The sequence below is a fragment of the Phyllobates terribilis genome, unplaced genomic scaffold, assembly GCF_046119375.1.
Source record: "Phyllobates terribilis strain yellow unplaced genomic scaffold, ASM4611937v1 Scaffold_3__8_contigs__length_932513732, whole genome shotgun sequence".
NCBI lineage: Eukaryota > Metazoa > Chordata > Amphibia > Anura > Dendrobatidae > Phyllobates > Phyllobates terribilis.
The window spans coordinates 740,055,581-740,073,047 of record NW_027362763.1 but is presented as its reverse complement, the minus strand read 5'-3'; the positions used below and the strand labels follow the sequence as shown (position 1 = coordinate 740,073,047).

At 42.5% G+C, this 17,467-nt stretch overlaps 1 protein-coding gene across 1 annotated transcript; it reads right to left on the bottom strand.

Annotated features, from left to right (window-relative positions):
• Window positions 1–49: 49 nt before the first annotated feature.
• Window positions 50–17,459, bottom strand: CHAC2 (ChaC glutathione specific gamma-glutamylcyclotransferase 2). The gene is made up of 3 exons (XM_073672129.1): window positions 17,202–17,459; window positions 8,461–8,496; window positions 50–5,482 (listed from the first exon to the last, which is right to left on the bottom strand). Exons 1-3 carry the CDS (start codon window positions 17,334–17,336, stop codon window positions 5,099–5,101), a joined length of 555 nt encoding a protein of 184 aa, XP_073528230.1. The 5' UTR covers window positions 17,337–17,459; the 3' UTR covers window positions 50–5,098.
• Between the last annotated feature and the right edge of the window lie 8 nt (window positions 17,460–17,467).

The window sequence follows — 17,467 nt, the reverse complement described above, 5'->3', positions numbered from 1 at the left end:
AGGATTGATTCAGGATTGTGACGTGGAGGCAGCGGGCCGATCTACATACAATACAACTTTCTATGTTTTTCAATTGGGTAGTTAAACACTTATTTTACCATGGTAATGCATCTACTTTCTAGTAAAATATTCAGGATGAACAGTCCTTAATAAATTCCCCCCATGTGTGGTACCAACTACCAACCAGGGGAGGAGACTGAGAAATCATGTCGCTCGCAACAAAAAAACATTTCTTTATTATGCAAAAATTCATTATGGACATAATGTAATAAACTGCTTTTTCAGAAGTAACAGCAAAAAAAAATAATTTACCCACACTTTTTTTGGCAATGTTAAAATTTCTCCCATCTTGCACATTGTAATGATTTACTGACGAACAAATATAAGGTGTGATGTACAGCCGAGGCTTGTAAGCCGGGCCGAGGACATTTCTGAGGTAAAGTGTCACCGCACAACGTGGATTGTGGATGGAACAATGTATAGTTATAATCGACTTGACAGAAATGTGGAACAAATAAAGAATATCCAATGTGGGCAAAAGATTCCTTAAAATCATTAGTATCCCCTCCGAACAGATATGGATTGTGACAGAATACTCAACTCACAAGCACTTCACGTTGTGAGGATTCTCCGGTGCCAGGGTCATGTGATATGCATACTCCCGGCCACATTATGACTAGACTACGTGGCCTCCCTCAATGCAAGTGCATTGAGTAAGGCTGGAAACAGTCTAGTCTTAATGTGGCTAGGAGTATGCATATCCCATACTTTCGGTCACATGACCCTGGCACCGGCGCATCCTCAGTGCGCATGATTTGAGGATTCACAAGACTGGTCACAGAGTGCAGACTTTAAGCTTAAAACTAGACAATCCCTTTAAATCTAGAAGTAGAAAGCTGCTCTTCTCACCAAGTTATGGGGTCCGCTTACTTGTCTATTTCTAACCTTAGTGTTCTCCATGGAATCTTTGTTTCCTAATGTTAACCATTAAACTTGGCTCCCTTTAAAGTGTTATTCCCAAATAGGATAGGGGGTAATTGGTGGCCCAAGCAATCCTGAGAGTAGGGCTCTGCAGAGTTACGTTTAGGATCAGGGAAAGCAGAGTCCAGTACAAGTCTTTTTTTCGCAGTCCTATAGATAATCAAGGCCTGTTCTCAGGAGTCCTGGCAGGCCCATCAGTTCGACCCAACATGTTCAGCAAGCTATCCTGTATCCAACAAAGGGGGTAACAGGGATATTTCCAAACTAGCCATTATTTTGGATATCATGGCCCCGATTCATCAAGACCAGAGATTACCTCTCAGATGCTCCCGATCCATGAAGAGGCGCATGCATCAATGACTCGGAAGCATCTGAGATGTGGTGTGCACCTCCATGCGCCACACCAGAAATCTTACTCCAGACAAGGATTGGAGTAACATTTTTGGTGTAAGGAATGACAAAGTTTGTCATGAATTAGAGGAGGTGAAGCATCACACCACAACTCTACCGATTTTAGCAGAGCTGGAAGAATTTGCGCAACTGAGTGTTGCACAAAAATTTGGCAAATTTTCATAGCGATTTATGCCAGAATTCTCACAAAATTACATTGATGAATCAGGACCTATTGTAAGTGTTCTTTGACTATAAAGTTTGAGAAGTAAGAAAGTTGTCTCTGCTTGGGGTTAGAAACGGGTTTTACACAATGCTACATTATATATCAACTATTGCAATGTGAGCGACAAGATCGCCAGCAGTAACATCTAGAAAAGGAGCCTGTGGGGGAGGAATGTGCTTGTAACCAGACCATTATGAAGAAGAAAAAAAAAGGACTGTGTATAATGTAAACCTTTACAAGTTGTTGTACACTTTAAACAGAGCGTGTTTAGTGAGAAACGCTGAAACTGTGCATTCAGCCACAAGCGGTTTCTAGGTTTATGTGAATAACATTTCATCAATGAAAGTTTTGTAGCTACAACTAAAGAAAATAATAAAATTATAAAGTTTATCAGTGAATAGGGACAGTCTTCATTCGGAAATATATTCCCCTTTGCTGACAACATTTATAACAAAATGTGTTATATTTAAAGCTTAAACCTAATCTGAGAGCAACATGACATAGGGGTAGAGACCATGATTCCAGCAGCTGAGCTGCCTGTTGTAGTATTGACAATCTCCTGCTCCTATTATTACTAGGACTAGAAAACTTTTTGACATGTTTTCGTCTATATTAATGAGCTGTGTATAACCCCGCCCCCACCACTGATTGGCAGCTTTCTGTGCACACTGTGCATAGGCAGAAAGCTGCCAATCAGTGGTGTGGGTGGGGTTATACAGAGCTGAGCATTTAGAGAACTGCTAGATCTGCAGCAAAGAAAACTGATTTTAACAAAAACTGCAGCAAGCAGCCCAGTAAGTGAAACATTGCTGGACTCAGGGTCTCTGTCTCTACCTCATGCTGCTCTCAGATGGAGCAGCAGGAACCTAGTGATAGATTCCCTTTAATGTTCCTGAGTATACATAAGAGCAATGTAACAGAAGGTGCACAATTTGTGTCAATGACTTCACCCTCAGCAGATAGATGGGTCCCACTTTTTCTCCCATGATCTAGCAGTGCATTTGGAAAAGTAATACATTAAATATCTGCTTGATAGTCAATGGGAAAAGTGCAGTTATTAATATATATATATATATATATATATATATATATATATATTATGAATTTTGGCCAAAACTACCAGCTGCCTAGAGGCTTAAGGGACTAAAGTGGTAGTCCCTTGCATGTTCACAAGTGTTTGTACACTTTATTCTAACAGATGTGCTGGGGACATGGTTTTGTGACACTCACTATATCTAAGTATTACAGGTTCTCCTTCCTCACAGGCGGCACAGCTCTCCTGTCCATTCAATGGCCGCTGGTGGAGGAGCAGTGACCAAACCCGTCCATACAATGGCCGCTGGTGGAGGTGCAGTGACCAGACCCGTCCATACAATGGCCGCCGCTGGTGGAGGAGCAGTGACCAGACCCGTCCATACAATGGCCGCCGCTGGTGGAGGAGCAGTGACCAGACCCGTCTATACAATGGCCGCTGGTGGAGGAGCAGTGACCAGACCCATCTATACAATGGCCGCTGGTGGAGGTGCGGTGACCAGACCCGTCCATACAATGGCCGCTGGTGGAGGTGCGGTGACCAGACCCGTCCATACAATGGCCGCTGGTGGAGGAGCAGTGACCAGACCCGTCCATACAATGGCCGCTGGTGGAGGAGCAGTGACCAGACCCGTCCATACAATGGCGGCTGGTGGAGGAGCAGTGACCAGACCCGTCCATACAATGGCCGCTGGTGGAGGAGCAGTGACCAGACCCGTCCATACAATGGCCGCTGGTGGAGGAGCAGTGACCAGACCCGTCCATACAATGGCCGCTGGTGGAGGAGCAGTGACCAGACCCGTCCATCAGTCTCCTCCACTGCACATAGGAATGAGGAGTTTCCACTACTTCATAAGCAGCTAGAAAACGCACAAAAGAAATAAATATGTCCCTTCACTTCCTCTTAAAAGGAATCTGTCATCAGGTTTTGCTATGTAATCTGACAGCAGTATGGTGTAGGGACAAAGACCCTGATTCCAGCAATGTGTCACTTACTTTACTGGATGCAGCTGTTGTGACTTGAATTTCAAATCACAGTTTTTTCCTCTGCAGATCTAGCACTGAGCTCTGTCTTATCCTGAGCCCACCTGATTGGCAGCTTTCAGTCAATATACAGTGTACATAGAAAGCTGCCAATCAGCGGTGAGGATGGAATTGGAGTAGGAGGCACGAGAAAACCTAGTCCTGTAGTGATAATCACCTGCTGAAAAAATTTTTTTTTTTTATTAACTAGCAAAACACAACTTAGTGAGTGACACCTCGCTGTAATCAGGGTCTCTTCCCCTACATCTCTCATTACATAGAAAAACCTGCTGACATATTCCCTTTAATATCCTCCTATTTCATATTATAATTAAAGCTGAGAAACCTTTTCTTCTCAAGGGATCAGCCATGTCTCCCTCTTCCTCCTTACTGTCCTGTGTCTTGCTGTAAAACAACCAGCTGCAGCAGGAGCCTCCCCCCTTTACCTTGTATTTCAGCAGGACAAAAGATCACCAAGGCCTAGGCCGGGATTAAGTCAAGACTGACTTGAAGATCATACAGAAAATGCTGCAGAAGTACAAGTAGCGAGGATAAATATATTTCCTGCTTAATTTAAACATCCACTTCTAGTCTTCTTTTCTTTTCCTACAAACTGCAGTAAATCTGTCCTGTACATTAGGACAATGTACAGGTCATCATCCACAACCAACAAGCACACCCCAGAGAATGTAATTGCACGCTTGCTCTGTGGATGGAGTGGTTTCACCTGGCTGCAGCCTGGCTTTTGCGCATGCGCAACCTCCATGCATGCGCATTTTGTGACAGCCAGTCACCACCATTCTAAATTTTAAAGTTTGTAACAGACTGTTTCATGCTATAAATTGTAGATGCACTATATCAGGAAGCAAACAATGAAAACAGTGGCCGCTTATGGTTAGAAGGAAGGAAAAACTGATTGTTCAATAGAAGAAACATTTGAGTTTTCCTTTTTCTTTTTTGACACTCTTAAAACTCTTTGCAGCACACGCAATATCTAATTTATACTCTACCTTCTATGTCAGGCTTAAATAAATAATTATATTTTAAAAGCTCTAAAAAGAATTGTCCACTTAACGGACAACCCCTATGTTTCATATACTTACTTCCTCCGGATTTATATCCAAAGACTGGGAGAGTGAAGTCAGTACTGACGACTGGCTACAGGGATCACTTGACATAATGTCACACAATCCCCAGGAGAGCCAGTGCCAACACTGAACAGCGCCGGAGGGGAGTAGAAGTGCTATTATTTTACAAAAGGGGAAACATAGGGATTCAGAAGGGGTTGTCTGAGTAGTGGACAACCCCTTTAAGTATATGAAGTGAAATCACTAAAAGAATTGCTTAAACCATATAAATATCCCAATAATTGCTTTGAAATTCGCAACGCATAAATAAAAATCAGGACACATTGTCTCCATTCCTAAAGGATGAAAGGGATAAAATTTATATACAATTTCTATTTTGTCGTCTCTCCAGAAGTTCCCTCACTAACTTCTCTAAGGAAAAGAGGTGCTCATCTGCCTCTTCTGGTACAAGGTTCCTGAGTGAATCTGCAAGTTCAAACAGATATTCAGTGTTTTTCCCACTGGGCCCAACGGCATTAAAAATCTGTTCGGCGATGTCTTCTAGGGGAGCAGGTCCGAGGTAGTTGGGGTTATCACAGGTTCCGATATACAGGAGTACGTTGAATGGTTTTATTGAAGGATCCTTTGGGTAAAAGACAACAGTCGTAGTCCGGTAGCCTCCTTTCTCTCGAAAGTCAAGGTAGGCCTTCACTTCTTCTTCCTTTCCCTCTGGAAGTCTGTAGGCAACACCCCATACACAGCCCTGGTAAAAGGTGAAGCAGACTGGTTTTCAGACATTGTTAACTCTGTAAATGGTGTCAGTCACTTTATACCAATAGGTGTGGTCTCACGAAGGTACTGGTTCTATTATATGGGCTCCTGTACTGGCAACTCTCAAGCAATCCTTGTATTACATGGACAGTCATTCATTAAGCTGCAGCTAAACCGTGAAGCAACTCTTTATAGGGAATTTCTCAGTAAGATCAATTCTAGGCCACAGATATGGGCATGCAGGTCTTAGTTAAGTCCAGCGGCACCTTTATATCTTATATCTGTGGCTGCATTCCCAAGAAATTAGCATTTAATGAAATGATGTGTTAAGTGCTACGGGCGTGACAGAGCACTTCCTCAGCAACTTCCACATCCAGCAACCGGGTTCTTTAGCTTGATTGACAAGTATTTGGTCAATTACAAACAAGTAAGATTTCTGCCTCTCACAGACCTGTAACTTCTTTAGTGCCTTCTCTGTCCTCCACTCATTACCTGTAGTACTATCACCTGTTTGAACTTGTTATCAGTGTAAAAGACACCTGTCCGCAACCTCAAACAGTCACACTCTAAACTCTACTATGGTGAAGACCAAAGAGCTGTCGAAGGACACCAGAAACAAAATTGTAGCCCTGCACCAGACTGGGAAGACTGAATCTGCAATAAGCAAGCAGCTTGGTGTGAAGAAATCAACTGTGGGAGCAATAATTAGAAAATGGAAGACATACAAGATAATCTCCCTCGATCTGGGGCTCCACACAAGATCTCACCCCTTGAGGTCAAAATGATCTCAAGAACGGTGAGCAAAAATCCCAGAACCACACAGGGGGACCTAGTGAATGACCTGCAGAGAGCTGGGACCAACGTTACACAGGCTACCATCAGTAACACACTATGCCGCCAGGGACTCAGATCCTACAGTGCCAGACGTGTCCCCCTGCTTAAGCCATTACATGTCCGGGTCCGTCTGAAGTTTGCTGGAGAGCATTTGGATGATCCAGAAGAGTATTGGGAGAATGTCATATGGTTAGATGAAATCAAAGTAGAACTGTTTGGTAGAAGCACAACTCGGCATGTTTGGAGGAGAAAGAATGCAGAGTTGCATCCAAAGAACACCATACCTACTGTGAAGCATGGGGGTGGCAACATCATGCTTTGGGGCTGTTTCTCTGCCAAAGGACCAGGACGACGGATCCGTGTACATGAAAGAATGAATGGGGCCATGTATCGTGAGATTTTGAGTGCAAACCTCCTTCCATCAGCAAGGGCATTGAAGATGAAACGTGGCTGGGTCTTTCAGGATGACACTGATCCCAAGCACACCGCCAGGGCAATGAAAGAGTGGCTTCGTAAGAAGCATTTCAAGGTCCTGGAGTGGTCTAGCCAGTCTCCAGATTTAAACCCTATAGAAAACCTTTGGAGGGAGATGAAAGTCTGTGTTTCCCAGCAACAGCCCCAAAACATCACTTGTCTAGAGCAGATCTGCATGGAGGAATGGGCCAACATACCAGCAACAGTGTGTGCCAACCTTGTGAAGACTTACAGAAAACGTTTGACCTCTCTCATTGCCAACAAAGGATATATAACAAAGTATTGAGATGAACTTTTGTAATTGACCAAATACTTATTTTCCACCAAAATTTAAAAAAAAATCTTTCCAAATCAGAGAATGTGATTTTCAGGATTTGTTTTCTCATTTTGTCTCTCATAGTTGAGGTCTACCTATGATGCCAATTACAGGCCTCTCTCATCTTTTTAAGTGGGAGAACTTGCACAATTGGTGGCTGACTAAATACTTTTTTTCCCCACTGTATATATATATGTCGTCATGTTTAGAGGTGGCCAGTAATCGGGAACGAGAATTCTTACAAATACCAAATTGACTTTAATATTCATACTAAAGGGGGGGGTGCTGTACTCTTACATGCATATTTTGTTTAAGGCTATGTGCCCACGTTGCATTATGAAGCAGAAAATTTCTGCTGCATAAATGCAAGTCCTCTCCCGGAAAAACGCATGCGGAATTCCGCACGCGTTTATCGCGCATTTTTCACGCGTTTATCACGCGTTTTCCACATGCGGAATTGCCTTGCGTTTTTTATGCATTGGACAAAGGCAATTCCGCTTGCGGAAACGCAAAATTAAATGACATGCTGCGGATTTTTGAACGCGGCATAAACGCTGCGGAAAAATCCGCAGCATGTGCATAGAACTTGCGGAATCCCATTGGGGAACATGGGGTGCGGATATACATGCGTTTTTCAAGCGTTTACGCTGCGGAAATTCCGCAGCATATACGCTTGAAAAATGCTACGTGGGCACACAGCCTAAGTCTTTACTTAATATGTGCAAGTCAAAAAAAAATTAGGTGAAGCCTAAAACAGACTCTTGCGAGGACAACTGACTAATGTGAATAAACGAGCCCTGACAACACCCTGCACATAGCGGAGGGATAATGGTGCGATAAGGACAACTTTAATGAACTGTAAAGCACACAGAAAGTGACAGAACAACCAGCGGAATATAACAATTAGCCGGGGCTGCGTGTGGACGTGTTTATCTACCACATCATGACACTATTACATTCCAGCTGCTATTATCCGGGACACTGGCTGATGGCTTCATGGCGGTGGATCTGTAAAGCTGCGAATTCTACGTGTTTTATCAGTCGTGTATTTCAGGAAGCGCTGTCCTGGAGCAGAATATGGCGTCTTAAGAAGCATTTATACGTCTTCCTTATAGTGCAGTTTTCTCATTTTTTTTCATAGATTATAGCTCTGGTTGAGTAATTTTGATTGGTGGGATCTGGACCCAGAGACCCCCAACCCTGTCTCCCCCCCATCAATGGAAGCGCTCAGCTATTCCTCGGACAGTGAGCAGAGCGGCCTGAGGAGCCGCACACTTTCTATACAGGAGGAAGAATTTCTGATTCTATAATAAAATGTACAAGTGTTGTGTATAGATTATAGTTACCTCTGGATCTTCGACGAGTGTGACAACTCTTCCAGGCTAAAAAAAAAAAAAAGTTAAAGAAAGATGTTATCTGATTACAGGACAGAACTAGAAGTCTTAGCACATATACAATTCTGCACTATCCTTTACAGTTTCTGAGGTTGAAGAAATTGTCCATAACCGGAAAATAGGGGCAGTTTTTATCTATTAATTTTTTTTTTTGCACAGAAACAGCGCCCCTTTTGTCCATGGGCTGAGTATGGTATTGCAGTTCCTCAATTCACAGGAAATGTACCAAATTTTGAACTTTGCATGAAGATCCTTTATTGCGGTATATTATTCACCAGCCATGTCTCCTCCTCGGAGAAAGCAGAGTAGAGCGCCCGACCATTTCCGCACTCCATAGAGACAATGGAGGGGAGGTAGGGACATGTGCAACCCGACTGCATTCAAACTAGACCTCTGCAGAGCCCCGTTGTCAGAATTACTTGGAGTCCACAAACAGTAAATTATTCACTCTCCTATGGATAGTTGTTCACTAGTGATGAGCGAGCATGTGCTGTTAACCCTTTCGGCGAGAATGCTCGGGTGCTCGCTGAGTAACTTCAGCATGCTCGGGTGTTATGTTTTAGTTGCACTGTGTGCATGATTTTCGACTGTTTGACAGCTTTAATACATGTGAGGAATGCCTAACAAACAGGCATTCCTCACATGTATTAAAGCTGTCAAACAGTTGCAAATCATGTGCACTGACTAAAACGATAACACCCGACCACGCTGAGGTTACTCGGAGAACACCCGAGCATGCTCGTAAATCTCGAGTAACGAGCATGCTCACTCATCACTAGTGTTCACTTTAAATTATAGGAATAACCCTTTATCGCACAGCCACCACCCACAGAACAGGAGTATGAAACTTAAGCAGTTAGTGAGGAAGCACATGCTGTAGATGATACACAGATTTTGCTCTAGCATTCCCCGGGTTTAGTACTGGCTCCCTACTGCTGCTCAGATATTAATGTTTTAGCAGCAGTGGTGACGTCATGCCGAAAGTGTGCATCACCGCTGTACCCAATCACTGATCGCAGCAGCTGTGCTGAGGTAGACAGCACAAGCCAATAAGTGGTGAAGTGCTCTGGCGACATGATGTCAACAAACACCAACACCATTGCAGCAGCAGTTAGCAGCCGCTGCTCCCGGGTACTGCCACTACTTGCTGTGTTTATTATTTTAGACCATTTGGAGTCCACTTCAATGAAGGTGTAAAACTGCTTTAAATCTGGATTCACATTTGCACGTTTCCTAGTCGGCACATTGGGTCAGAAGACTCTGGGCCTTTATGTATATTGCGGCCAAACTAGACAGCCTCAGACATATATGACTCTGTTGCGTTTGAGTCAGGCGACCCTCGGGCCGGTCTGTATATTGCGGTCTATACGCAGTCCATGAAACACAGATGTGTGAATCCGGCCTTAGTATGATGGCGCGTGTCACTCCTAGTCAGGTGGAGGACACTGCCATGACCACCAATAGGAAGAACTTTATTCTGGCTACGAGGCCGACCTCGCGGGACGAGTAAAGCTGGACTTACCCGTCATACATTTGCTATATTTTGGGTTGCTTTTTTCCCCCTTTTATTTTCTGCAGGTTCTTACACGTCGCTAAAATGTGTCCAGGCATTAGGCAGATGCTTAGGCTGTGTGCACACGATGAGTTTTAGTGCATTGTTTGGAGCTCAGTATTTTCGCGGAGTGAAAAAAGCAGCGTCTTACAGGTACAGCAGAGTAGATACAGCAAAACGTTTTTTTTTTATTTTTTTATTTCACAGTGTAACGGACCTGCGGTGCGTGTTTCAAATCCGCAGCATGTCGATTTCTCTTGCGGCTACGCTGAGTTTTATATGTAGATTTTTCCCCATAGACTTACATTAGATGTAGAAAATCCGCATGTAAAAAAAAAAAAAAATGCACATGCTTTTCTTTTAGTTCGGTTCTGTGGTGGAAACGCATCAAAAACGCATGTAATCCTCACATGACCGTATCAATAAAGTTATGTGAAAGCCAAATACCAGGAAGTATCAAAAACAAAGCAACTTTATTTAAAACTGACATAAAAAGATAAAAAACGCAGCGTCAAAAACACACTAAAACCCCCCCCCCCAAAAAAATATGAATAAACACATGTAACCTAATTTACATAAATATGTGCAGAAAATCTGCAAAGCTCGTTGTGGAAACGTCACCTTAAAGCGGACCCCGTCACCAGGTCAGAAGCGGCCATGTTTGCTCCTCTCATACCTCGGGTATTCCGTATATTTTATTAATCTGTCATACTTGTTCAGAGATATGGGCCTTTTTATAGTCTTTACATTAATAATGTCATTTTTGGGGGGGATTAACCCTTTAATTGGATTATGTAATAAGCACAGAGTCACCTTTGCAGATTTTCCATACAGTAAATACTTCGCTCGCTGCAATCCAGAGTTTTACATCAGGTCATTTTGTCTCAGAACCAACTGACTGAATGCCGACAGATGCAGTGATAACAATGCGGCCGGGGTCACACAATGTATAGTGTCGCACGGCATTCTGGGATATGTCTGTACAGTACTTCGTGCAGCGGACCGGCTCCTAGGGTCTGTGCACACATTACATATTTGTGCAGAAATTTCTGCATCTCTTGGCAAGAAAAACGCAGCATAAAACAGGTGCATTTTTGCCGCAGATATTTCCACACTCGTTAGTAAGTTTTTGGATTTCACCCCAAACAAGGAAAGAATTGACATGATGCAGATTTAAATGTACAAGTAAAAATAAATAAAGAAAAAAACGCAACATGTGCATGAGACTTCAGGATTCTCATTCATTTTGCTGGAATTAGTGACAAATCTGTGCAGAAAAAAATGTTACAGATCTGCAAGGTGTCCACAGGCGTCAATATGTAAATGAGCAGTCTGTGCAGACACTGAACCATGGAGGGGTGCAGATGTGAAATCAGCATTACCATGAACCAAGACTAAGCAGTCACCAGTGTTTGCTGCCGATGAAACTTGTTTTCTTTTACAACCTGGACTCCTGTAATGAATGGGTGGGGTGACATGACACGGAGCAGATTATGTTCCTTCATGGGATGGGAGGGAGGTAGAGGATAAGCTACAGAAAATGGATGAGAAAAACAAAAACTGAAAATATGATCCATTTAGGGCAGAGCTTTTGTAAAACTACAACTCCCATCATCCCAGGCTATTAGGGGAACCCAAATCTAGGGTAAAGTCCCTGTGCCTTAGTTCTCATGAGACTCCCTACAGAACATGTTTTCAAGATTTCCTTAAAACAGATCCTTCTCAACACACGTCCACATTATTACATAGATCTCTCAAACCTGAGGAGGCAGCTGGATTTACTGCGAAGATTCAAGTCAGCGGATGTATAATCTTTTTAGAAAGTTTTCCCACTTCGTATTCACATTTTTCTTCTTACAAGTCCAACTGTAGCTGGACTCGTAAAAATTATCTTTTTATGGATCATACACACGTGGTCAAAATTGTTGTTACCCCTCGTTTAATGAAAGAAAAACCCACAATGGTCACAGAAATAACTTGAATCTGACAAAAGTAATAAATTCAAAATCTATGAAAATGAACAAATGAAAGTCAGACATTGCTTTGCAAAATGAAACTCATGAAATAGGCCTGGACAGAAATGATGGTACTCTTAGGCTATGAGCCCACGATGCAGAAATGCTCCGGATTTTTTCCTGAGCGTTTCTGCATCTCCCTGGTAGAAAAAACGCATGCGGATTGTACATGCGGATTGTGCATGCGTTTTCCTGCCAGGGACAAGCGGAAGTGAAGTGTTCTTCACATGCATTTCCGCATGCGGGTTGACAAGCGCTTTCCAAGCGATTTTAGCATCACTTGGAAAGTGCTTGACAACTTGGTCACACTATATAAATCCATGCAAACGGCATGGATTTATATAGTGTGACTGTAAAAGAATGGTAAAAAATAAACCTATACTTACCTTCCGATGACCCGCGCGGTCTTGCTGCGTTCCTGTGCTGGCTGCCAGCAGATCGCAGTACGCTGTACTGAAAGACCTGCCGTCACATGACTGTGACGTCACCGCAGGTCCTTTAGTCCTGCGCGACCTATCGGCAAGCACAGGGAAGGAGTCGGGGGCCGTCGGAAGGTAAATATAATCTTTATTCTTTATTTTTTATTTTATTCTTTTTTTTACAGCTTTTATGGTACCTAGGTGTGGAGGAGAGTCTCCTCTCCTCCACACCCGGGTACCATCCGCACATTAGAACGCGCCAATTACGCAAGTACAAATGCAGTCTTGCGGAATTGGCGCGTTCTAAAGCAAGTCAATGGCGGCGAAAACGCAGCGCTTCCACAAAATAATTGGTAGTGCTGCGTTTTTTTCCGCAATGATAATCCGTAGCGGAAATTTACGCAGCATGTGCACAGCACATGCGGATTATCATTGCGGAACATGGCAGGCCTTCTACCATGCGTTAAAAACCGCATCGCGGGCACACAGCCTTAGCAATATTTTGTTGAACAACCTTTTGAGGCAATCACTGCAATCAAACGATTCCTGTAACTGTCAATGAGACTTCTGAACCTCTCGACAGGTATTTTGGCCCACTCCTCATGAGCAAACTGCTCCAGTTGTCTCGTGTTTGAAGGTTGCCTTTTCCAGACGGCATGTTTCAGCTCTCTCCAAAGATGCTCAATAGGATTTAGGTCAGGGCTCATAGAAGGCCACTTCAGAATAGTCCAATGTTTTCCTCTTAGCCATTCTTGGGTGTTTTTAGCTGTGTGTTTTGGGTCATTATCCTGTTGCAAGACCCATGACCTGCGACTGAAACCAAGCTTTCTGACACTGGGCAGCACATTTCTCTCTAGAATCCCTTGATAGTCTTGAGAGTTCATTGTACCCTGCACAGATTCAAGACACCCTGTGCCAGATGCAGCAAAGCAGCCCCAGAATATAACAGAGCCTCCTCCATGTTTGACAGTAGGGACAGTGTTCTTTTCTTGATATGCTTCATTTTTCCATCTGTGAACATAGAGCTGATGTGCCTTGCCAAAAACTTCCATTTTTGTCTCATCTGTCCATAGGACATTCTCACAGAAGCTTTGTGGCTTGTCAACATGTAGTTTGGCAAATTCCAGTCAGGCTTTTTTATGATTTTTTTTCAACAATGGTGTTCTCCTTGGTCGTCTCCCATGAAGTCCACTTTGGATCAAACAACGACGGATGGTGTGATCTGACACTGATGTTCCTTGAGCTTAAAGTTCACCTTTAATCTCTTTATAAGTTATCCTGGGCTCTTTTGTTACCATTTATATTATCCGTCTCTTTGATTTGTCATCAATTTTCCTCCTGCAGCCACGTCCAGGGAGGTTGGCTACAGTCCCATGGATCTTAAATTTCTGAATAATATGTGCAACTTTAGTCACAGGAACATCAAGCTGCTTGGAGATGGTCTAAGGCTGCGTGCCCACGTTGCGGATTACAAGCGTTTTTGATGCGGATTTTCCGCAGCGTAAACGCTTGTAAAACGCTTGTTAATCCGCATCCCATGGTCCCCAATGAGAATCCGCAAGTTCTATGCCCATGCTGCGGATTTTTCCGCAGCGTTTATGCTGCGTTCAAAAATCCGCAACATGTTAATTAATTTTGCGTTTCCGCATGCGGAATTGCATTATTCAATGCATGAAAAAAACGCAAGGCAATTCCGCATGTCGAAAACGCGTGAAAAACGCGCGATAAACGCGTGCGGAATTCCGCATGCGTTTTTCCGGGAGAGGACATGCGGAAATGAAGCAGAAATGTTCTGCTTCATTTACGCAACGTGGGCACATAGCCTTATAACCTTTACCTTTAACATGCTTGTCTATAATTTTCTTTCTAATCTCCTGAGACAACTCTTTCCTTTGCTTCCTCTGGTCCATGTTGAGTGTGCTACACACCATGTCACCAAACAGCACAGTGAGTATCTGTAGCCCTATATACAGGCCCACTGACTGATTACAAGATTGTAGACACCTGTGATGATAATTAGTGGACACAACTTGATTTAACATGTCCCTTTTGTCACATTATTGTCAGGGGTACCATCATTTCTGTCCAGGCCTATTTCATGAGTTTAATTTTTTTTTAAATTCTGTGGACGCAGGGTTGAAAAGCAATGTCTGACTTTCATTTGTTCATTTTCACAGATTTTAAATTTATTATTACTTTTGTCAGGTTCAATTTATTTCTGTGACCATTGTGAGTTTTTCTTTCATTAAACGAGGGGTACCAACAATTTTGACCATGTGTGTATAAATATTCTGACATGAATTTTAGAAGTAAGTACACCAGTCTCATTGGGTGAAAGATCCATTAATTAATGTAAGATGAAATCTGGTGACAGGTCCAGTTTCATATTGCACAGATGTTCTCAATATGTGGCTTCCTGCCTGATGTCAAACTACAACTCCCAGCAGCTGGGGAACAAAAGTATAAGGACTGAAATCATAACTCATTGAAAGTAGAACTGATCTGCAGAACTGGCAGCAGCGCTGTTTGTTGTAGCCTTATGGTGCCCGTACACGCCCATTCAGCCAACAGTCTTTTCCTGGCGCCCCCCCATACACTTTGCTCTGACGAGCGTTCATGTGTCATCCATGGGGAGAGGGAGGAAAAACGTTATCAGCTGCCATCTTCCCTGAGAACAAAACAATTAAGCTGCCTAATTCTTCCCTTTCCCCAACACCATCTGTCAGAGGAGAGTTGGGAGGCCACCCCGTACACATCAGATAGACGCACGGTCCCACCAATATTGGCAGATTTGGTCAACACTATGCTAATGTGACTTATACAAGTCCCCACTAACTTTTTTCATAGACACTTGGTCATCGTGAAAAACCAGTCGTTTGAACAATCCAATCAAATAACATTGGTCTGAGTGAGATCAGCGGTTTTTTCTTTTTTACTTGGACTGAACTTACGGCCGTGTGAATGGAGCTTTACAATGTTAATCACGGACAGCACAGGGAGGACAATGTATTCGGTCAGTGATTTTTCATGGATCCATAGATTTGTGTCTCGGATCAAAATCAGACGTCTTTGATGACGTAGTGTAACAAAAACCCTGGGCACGTGACCAGCCCCATAGGATATACAGGTGGGTGTCCTATCTGACGTCTGAATGAGGCCTCAAATAGACATCTTGTTGGAAGAGTCTCCTGACATGGCAGCTCGTCTTACATGTAACCTTCTGGATACAGGAGGATATACACCGTATATACGACAGGGACTGCTCCGCCGCAGCACAAAGTCACCAATATCAGACGTTACACAATAATCTGTAGATTGTATCAATGTGAACTGTAACAAAGGCGTCTTTTGTAATGTTCTTGCACAGCTCACCGATACATTATTAAATATGATTTGTGTTGTATATAAGTTGTTTGCTGGTTCTGTGGCTTTATAAGAGGCTTTTTCTGCTCTGTAAAAAGGTTTCATGGTCGAGTAATTATCATCTTGGTCCTATGTGAGACTCAGCTTGGGGGTTTCACTGGAGAAAAAAATGTCACTTTATAATATAACCGTAAGAGTAATCAGATGATCGCAGGTTCAAAAAATAAAATATATATTATTTTTTTTTTTACTGGCAAATGAGATGGGGGTGGGGGGGGGGTTATTTAAAAAATATTAAACTATAAGAATTTCAAACATTTTATATAAAATATAAATAATTTTATGTATGTATGTATATAAAATTAAAAACTTTATAATACAATTAAAATAAATATATATAATTTAATTGTATTATTTATACAATATATATTTAAAATAAAAATACAATTAAAATAAATATAAACTTATTTTTAATTGTATTTTTTAAATATATACCCATAAAATCATATATATATATATATATATATATATATATATATATATATATATATATATATATATATATACATATACACACACATTTTTTTTTCTTCAAAAACAATTTGAATCACCCTCCCCTCATTTACCAGAAAAATTAACTGTTCATTAAATTCAAAAAATAAAAAAAAATTAATTAAGAATACTAGAATTGCATTTTTTCAGTCATTGCATTTTTCCCAATGACTAGTGAACAAGATGTGGTATGTATCCCATAATTGATTTAATAAAAACATCAGCCAAGTGCACAAAAAAAAAAAAAAAAAAAAAAAAAAAAAAAAAAAAAAAAAAAGGGGGAAGGGCCCAAATTGTTTAAAAAAAAAAAATTAAATCTGTAATGCCCATTATTGTACAATCACATTTCCAGGTTATTTTTACCGTGCAATAAACAAAGTAGAAATGCGTGGTTTCCCCAATCATTTTCCTCCACTTGGAGTTTTTTGTGCACATTATAGAGTAAAATGAATGGAGACATTCAACATTACATCTCGTCCCACAATTAAAAACAAAACACACAAGCCCTCATACCCATCTGTGGACAATATGGCTCTTGGAAGAAGAAAAACAAAAAGCAAGAAAAAATGGGAGAAAAATAAAAAAACAACAACCACCACTCTGACATGAAAGGGTTAAGGGAAAAAATATTCCTAAATTTGTCGGCCGATCTCGGCCAGATCTGAAGAGGTGACCGATCCCGTGCTGAGGATGGGCAGTATCAGGCAGGGTCACCAGCAGAGAGCAGGCAGGTCACTGTGACAATGGCCCCTGTGACCCTGCTGACTCGGGAGGACCGTGCCTGGCTCTTACCTTGCCCGGGACCCCTCGGTGGTCTGTGCTGCCCTGCCAGAACCTCCTGCTGTAGCACGTGATGTAGCCCACCAGCTTCTCCTCGTAGGGGAAATCCACCTTCCAGATCAGCGATCCGTACCCGAACACCCACATGATGACCGGACACCTCTATACACCGACACCAGGTTTGCCGGCCGGCAGCGGCCAATGTGGGCGGAGTCTCACAGCTCAGCTGTCATCCAGCCCCGCCCACTGTTCTGTCCCATCCAGTGACGTTTCACCGC

What these genes read in the sequence shown, in the direction of transcription:
- CHAC2 (XM_073672129.1), bottom strand. Translation starts at nt 17,336, where the DNA reads ATGTGGGTGTTCGGGTACGGATCGCTGATCTGGAAGGTGGATTTCCCC. An exon ending in ACCGAGGGGTCCCGGGCAAG is followed by an intron (nt 8,497 to 17,201) that starts GTAAGAGCCAGG and finishes TTTTTTTTTTAG; the next exon opens with CCTGGAAGAGTTGTCACACT. An exon ending in CACTCGTCGAAGATCCAGAG is followed by an intron (nt 5,483 to 8,460) that starts GTAACTATAATC and finishes ACCTTTTACCAG; the next exon opens with GGCTGTGTATGGGGTGTTGC.